The sequence below is a fragment of the Chlorocebus sabaeus genome, chromosome 10, assembly GCF_047675955.1.
Source record: "Chlorocebus sabaeus isolate Y175 chromosome 10, mChlSab1.0.hap1, whole genome shotgun sequence".
NCBI classification, from domain to species: domain Eukaryota; kingdom Metazoa; phylum Chordata; class Mammalia; order Primates; family Cercopithecidae; genus Chlorocebus; species Chlorocebus sabaeus.
In genome coordinates this window covers 64,891,951-64,898,813 of record NC_132913.1, presented here as the reverse complement: position 1 = coordinate 64,898,813, position 6,863 = coordinate 64,891,951, and the positions used below count along the sequence as shown (strand labels likewise).

Genomic DNA, 6,863 nt, shown 5'->3' with positions numbered 1-6,863 from the left:
GCTGTGAAGTTTATATATAGAAAAGATTTATGGGCAGTAATACTATTATGGATGCATACAAAGGATTTGCAGTAATTATGTAGCAAACAACACACTTTTACTTGGATTAGGTTTATATTAGGTGCCAGAGAGACCAATGGATATCATGGGAGATGACAAAAGATACTGGTTTCTTATCGGCAGAGATGGTTGGAGGGCCACAGCAATGGTTACAACCAAGTGTAAACGCCAACGTATACTCAGTAATATTTTTTGTCATGGAAAGGGGCAGATACTGCGATCAAAAATAGATCCTCTCCCAGTACCAATAAGATTCACAGCACTTTTTCCTCATTAACCTCTGGAACCACCAAAATAAGAAGGATTTCTGTTTGCTGCTCTATTCTGTTCTTACAAACTGTGCCCTCGGGGTAGCATAATAAGAACCTGCTCTAATTCCAAGGGAATTCAAGGAGTTAACTCCCTTTTGCCATCCCGCTCCTTTTATTGAAAGGTCCTTTTATTACTAGCGAATCTCTATTAAAAGTAAGCCAAACGCCAGCATTAGTATAGACCACACCGCATACAAGGCTCAAAATCGCCAGGAACATGGGCCGGAAATCTTCCACCGCCGCGATAGAGACCGAGGTGGCACAACAGACACAGAGAGCGCCCCTCATCTTTAGGGGGACGGGAAGACGGGTGACCGTTCGTCCCCACGGGCCGCGGGTCGGGTGGGTGCAGCAGGGACTACGCCTCCCAGCATGCAGTGTGGCCACGCCCGCGCAGCGGCGCCACAGGAACGATGCATGCCGGAACGAGGAGATTCAGTCTCTGAACGGCCTGGATTAGTCTTTCCCCGTCTGACTGCCGCCACTCTGCAGTCCGCCAGATCAAACCGAACTTGAGAGACTAACAAGAATGGTCCCTTTTTAATTCCTAACAGATTCCTTCCGTGGCAGAGTAACCGGCCGTCTTCCGTTTCCGGTTGCCCTGTTGTCGTGGTAACCGCACGCATAACAGCCGTGGTGGTTATGGCGGGCCTGAGCGGCGCGCAGATTCCCGACGGGGAGTTCACCGCAGTCGTGTACCGGCTCATCCGCGATGCCCGCTACGCCGAGGCGGTGCAGCTGCTGGGCCGAGAGCTGCAGCGGAGCCCTAGGAGCCGCGCAGGCCTGTCGCTGCTAGGCTACTGCTACTACCGCCTGCAGGAGTTTGCGCTGGCGGCGGAGTGCTATGAGCAGCTGGGCCAGCTGCACCCGGAACTGGAGCAGTACCGCCTGTACCAGGCCCAGGCCCTGTACAAGGCCTGCCTTTATCCGGAGGCCACCCGGGTCGCCTTCCTTCTCCTGGATAACCCCGCCTACCACAGCCGGGTCCTCCGCCTGCAAGGTGCCATCAAGTACAGTGAGGGTGATCTGCCGGGGTCCAGGAGCCTGGTGGAGCAGCTGCTGAGTGGGGAAGGGGGAGAAGAAAGTGGGGGCGAAAATGAGACCGATGGCCAGGTCAACCTGGGTTGTTTGCTCTACAAGGAGGGACAGTATGAAGCTGCGTGCTCCAAGTTTTCTGCAGCACTGCAGGCCTCAGGCTACCAGCCTGACCTTTCCTACAACCTGGCTTTGGCCTATTACAGTAGCCGACAGTATGCCTCAGCACTGAAGCACATCGCTGAGATTATTGAGCGTGGCATCCGACAGCACCCTGAGCTAGGTGTGGGCATGACCACTGAGGGCTTTGATGTTCGCAGTGTTGGCAACACCTTAGTCCTGCATCAGACTGCTCTGGTGGAAGCCTTCAACCTTAAGGCAGCCATAGAATACCAACTGAGAAACTATGAGGTAGCCCAAGAAACCCTCACTGACATGCCACCCAGGGCAGAGGAAGAGTTGGACCCTGTGACCCTACACAACCAGGCACTAATGAACATGGATGCCAGGCCTACAGAAGGGTTTGAAAAGCTACAGTTTTTGCTCCAACAGAATCCCTTTCCTCCAGAGACTTTTGGCAACCTGTTGCTGCTCTACTGTAAATATGAGTATTTTGACCTGGCAGCAGATGTCCTGGCAGAAAATGCCCATTTGACTTATAAGTTCCTCACACCCTATCTCTATGAGTTCTTGGATGCCGTGATCACTTGCCAGACAGCTCCTGAAGAGGCTTTCATTAAGCTTGATGGGCTAGCAGGCATGTTGACTGAGCAGCTTCGGAGACTCACCAAGCAAGTACAGGAAGCAAGACACAATAGAGATGATGAAGCTATCAAAAAGGCAGTGAATGAATATGATGAAACCATGGAGAAGTATATTCCCGTGCTAATGGCTCAGGCAAAAATCTACTGGAACCTTGAAAATTATCCAATGGTGGAAAAGATCTTCCGCAAATCTGTGGAATTCTGTAACGACCATGATGTGTGGAAGTTGAATGTGGCTCATGTTCTGTTCATGCAGGAAAACAAATACAAAGAAGCCATTGGTTTCTATGAACCCATAGTCAAGAAGCATTATGATAACATCCTGAATGTCAGTGCTATTGTACTGGCCAATCTCTGTGTTTCCTATATTATGACAAGTCAAAATGAAGAAGCAGAGGAGTTGATGAGGAAGATTGAAAAGGAGGAAGAGCAGCTCTCTTATGATGACCCAAATAGGAAAATGTACCATCTCTGCATTGTGAATTTGGTGATAGGAACTCTTTATTGTGCCAAAGGAAACTATGAGTTTGGTATTTCTCGAGTTATCAAAAGCTTGGAGCCTTATAATAAAAAGCTGGGAACAGATACCTGGTATTATGCCAAAAGATGCTTCCTGTCCTTGTTAGAAAACATGTCAAAACACATGATAGTCATTCATGACAGTGTTATTCAAGAATGTGTCCAGTTTCTAGGACACTGTGAACTTTATGGCACAAACATACCTGCTGTTATTGAACAACCCCTGGAAGAAGAAAGAATGCATGTTGGGAAGAATACAGTCACAGATGAGTCCAGACAATTGAAAGCTTTGATTTATGAGATCATAGGATGGAATAAGTAGTTATGGCTGATAGTGGCTTTTTTCAAAATGGCTTTCTTACCTTTCACACTTTTTTTATCTGTATTTAGCCTTGGCATCTTTATATTTGTCTTATTTTGAATTTTATCCACTTTATAATAACAAGTTTATGTTTGAGCAACTTTTTCATTTAATACAGAAGAGTAAGGACTATGCAGTGTAAGCTGCATCACTTCTGCTTTCTTCCTACTAGTGACAATCATCTGGTCTTGCCCTCAAGCAACAATTGCTAGATGACATCTTTGTATAAGAAGGAAACCCCAGATAGAGTTGATATTTCAGCTTTGGGCTGTCAAAAGGGTATGTCATGGACCAAAGCACTGTTAGTATGAGTATGTTTGCATTTGGTCACTGATATGTAAATGACTGCTAGCCAACGAACGGCTGGACCACTTCTCAATCAGCAAATAAAGCCATGTCTATTTTGCTATCTCAAGATAGACTGTGCTGTCTAATAAATCAAATTCTTAACTCTATTTCTCCAGTTTTTTAGTCCTTTAACTTTCTGGATTGCAACAAAGTCTAGTTTAGACCTTCTTTAAGCCGTTTTAGAAGTTCAAGTATAATGGGAATTTCTTTTCTTGGCTCTTTTCAGGTGATGAGGTTCGGTCAGTGATGTAATTTTTTTTCATAATTTGATTGATTTGTTGCTTCTTAAGTTTTATAATAAAAGTTTTTCTTCATGTTCTATTTTTGGTTTTACAGAAATGGTTTTGCCCACTTGTGGATACAACATATATTAAGTGTGGAAGCCTATTAATATTTTCAGTTTTTAAAAAACTGAAATTTTTAATTTTTACTTTTTAATTTTTTAGGAAAACATAAGCACTGAACTGAGAATGAGAAGCCTAAAGGTATGAGTTCCATACCTTCTAATTTTAGGCTTTCAGAAATTCCTTTATTCTTTGGGGTTTCACAATCATTTGAACTATCAGAAGCCTTTACAATTGCTTTTGGCTGTAACATCTGATTTTGTATAAGCCATATAGAAAAAAGTTGCTCCTCTTTTTTTACGACCTAGATATATAAGCAAATCAGCCAGGAAGTATATAATTGTATTTTATATTAATGTTTTCTAGGATTTTGGCTTACAGTAAATGTTAACCCCTACAGTCAGTGATTGTTACTGTTGGATGTTATACTGATTATTAATAAGAAATTTGGATTTTTGCCTTTTTACCTGCAATTGTTGCTTACAACTCTAGCTATGAATATATATAGAGTGGTCCCCCAGTCTCTGTTATGGTTGTGCATAAATTAATACTTTTATAGCTATTTAGAAATTATATAACTCTCTTAACTTCCTCTTTTAGTTTTTGTACGAATGTTTGTTTTTGTTGGGGAAGAGGAAATTTGCTTTTAATCCTTCCCAAAAATGATGAACGACCCTTCCATTCAGTAGTTTAATTGACAAGCTGTTATAATGTGTATTTTTTCCTCAATTATTCTTGAAATATTTAGAGCCTCTCCTGCTTCTAACATGAAGCCCTTTAGATGCCAGTCTGCCAGAAATCTGGAAACAGGAACAGGTGAAGTGAAGACGTAATGGAGATTTAGCTAATGATATACTTCACAATCCACTTTGGATACCCTTCATGTCCAAATCTCAGTAGTTAATCAAGTGTCTGCTGCCATTAACAGAACAGAAGTAATGGATAACAGAATGGAAATAAGAGATGCCAAAACTATTTCCGTAACTAACTCACTAAATCAAATCATCAGTCCTTATATTCTTGTTTTATTTAATTCAAGGAGAAGAGGCCATGCACTTTCTAAAAGGTCAAAGCCACATAGAATAGGAAAGCAATCTCTAGTTTAAAGCTTTCTCTTGGAGTGTTTTCTCCCCCTGCCTTCAAAGGGTCTACTTAAGAGATAGTGGTGTTTACTGCTGCAGAATGTATCACAAGATAAGAAATGAAAAATCTATCTTTCTTACCATTCGCTTCTCTTTCTCTTTTTAATCTTTTCCCTTTTGTCAATTATAGGGAAACTTTTCTCTGTTAGCTGGAATTTGAATCTCAACCAGGTATAAAAGATGCATAACAACCTTTTAGCAGTAAGTGTCAGGTGAGTGAGCACTATGATTATCAAGGTGACTTTTGAAACCTTTTAAAAATGCATTTTTGCAAAGCGAGATAATATGTATTGATAAAAAGTGACTCTCAGATTGGCAATGCCAGAAAAAAATTTAAGAGGACTCACCAAAAGTACTAGATCTATGTAATTTGTAGAATAGAGTGAACTTTTTATATATATGTATTTGTGGTAACCTCCATCTTTTAAACTTTTTGAACTCAATAGAAAAACAGACTGAAATTTTAAAGACATGCAGTATTTGTATCATTTTGAATTCTGTAACATTGGGAATTAAATGTACTCAACTTTAGAGGACACTTGCCTTACTGTAATTTATAATCATTTTATATTGAAAAATAGGGCTAGACATTAGCCAGAAGGTAATTAATTTATTGGCCATAGGTATAGTGTTTAATATTCTCTTGGGGAGTGAGTCTTTACAAGGTGATTACTTTATACTTGATACCACTATTAATTGAGGTTCTTTTGGTTGTTTAATTAAATCAGCTCCTTTGGATTTGGGCCAAGATTGATCCACCACATACTAAAATCCTTTCTATAAACTCATCATGTGTATTTATTAGAAAAGGAATTGCTTCATAAGGAAAAATTATTAGAATATAGACTTATAAGTACATTTCTAATGTGAAAAATAAGCATTTATTAGTTTAAGTGAGACCTGCCAATAACTTGATTGCAAATATTAATATCATGTGAACATATAAAATGGGCCCAAGTCCTTGTTCAAAAGTGAAATTTGCACGTTTGTGAAATAAAACACATCAATATCAATGACTGAATACCCTAAGTCAAAATAGCACATGGCTAAAATTGTACTATGCAAACAGGACCCTAATAAAGTATGTGGGAAAGCATTTATTGCTGCTATTTTATTTTCAACTATTTCATTAGGAGAGTCAAATGCTTAAGATAAAGGGCACATGACTAAAAGTTTCACCAGTACTCATGGCATCTGCTATAAAACGTGTGTCCGTGGAGTACCCACAAACTCTCAAGATCTTAAGTCTCAACAGTAAATTACTGGCTAGTTTTTCTGATCAGAGTCTCTTCTGTGAAAACTCAACCTCTTAGTCCCAGTTCTTCCAAAATTTCCAAAACCATACACTATAGTCTACGTACTTCATATATGGAAAGGAGAATATATACTTTTGTGAATATAAAGTGTCTGTTCCATTTTTAAGTCATGAAGTACCATAGGAAGAGATGGTCACTCCCTAACATTGTAAAGCAAAAGAAAGCTTCAGGAATTGAACCATAACAGCAACACTTTGCTGTAAAATATTTAATTAGAAGGCAATACCACATACTCACATATGCTAGGGAGTGCCATTATTTTGTATGTTTACTGGAAAAGGCAAACATTTTTTCTGTAGCTAATACAATATTTTTGTTTCTAGAACTTTTGTTCTTGTACTGATTCATTACCATTAAACTGCTAAAATGCCAAAGAACAGAGGAAAGCTTTACATGATTTGACTAAGACACTGCAAGTAGTTTCAGAAACTAAGGAGACTATTTTTCTGACAATGTATGTAAGATTTCTAATGAAAAGATTGGTAAAATTATAAAATGATTCTGGAAATAATCATGTAAAATATAAAATGGGAAATCATAAATGTGATTTTTTTACATTTGTAGGTATGACCTAAATAGTTTCTTTTAAATTACAAATTAAGGATTAAGATAAACATCTGGAATGTATCTGCAGCTAGAGTCTGAACAATGAGGGCTTAGACC

At 39.7% G+C, this 6,863-nt stretch overlaps 1 protein-coding gene across 1 annotated transcript; it reads left to right on the top strand.

Moving 5' to 3' along the window:
* The first annotated feature begins 349 nt into the window (after positions 1–349).
* IFT70A (intraflagellar transport 70A) lies at positions 350–5,980 on the top strand. Its single transcript, XM_007965452.3, has one exon. The coding sequence runs from the start codon at positions 1,014–1,016 to the stop codon at positions 3,009–3,011; it is 1,998 nt and encodes a 665-aa protein (XP_007963643.1). The 5' UTR covers positions 350–1,013; the 3' UTR covers positions 3,012–5,980.
* The last annotated feature ends 883 nt before the right edge of the window (positions 5,981–6,863 follow it).

Bases quoted from the DNA above. Each gene is read 5' to 3' on its own strand.
- IFT70A (XM_007965452.3), top strand. From the start codon at position 1,014: ATGGCGGGCCTGAGCGGCGCGCAGATTCCCGACGGGGAGTTCACCGCA.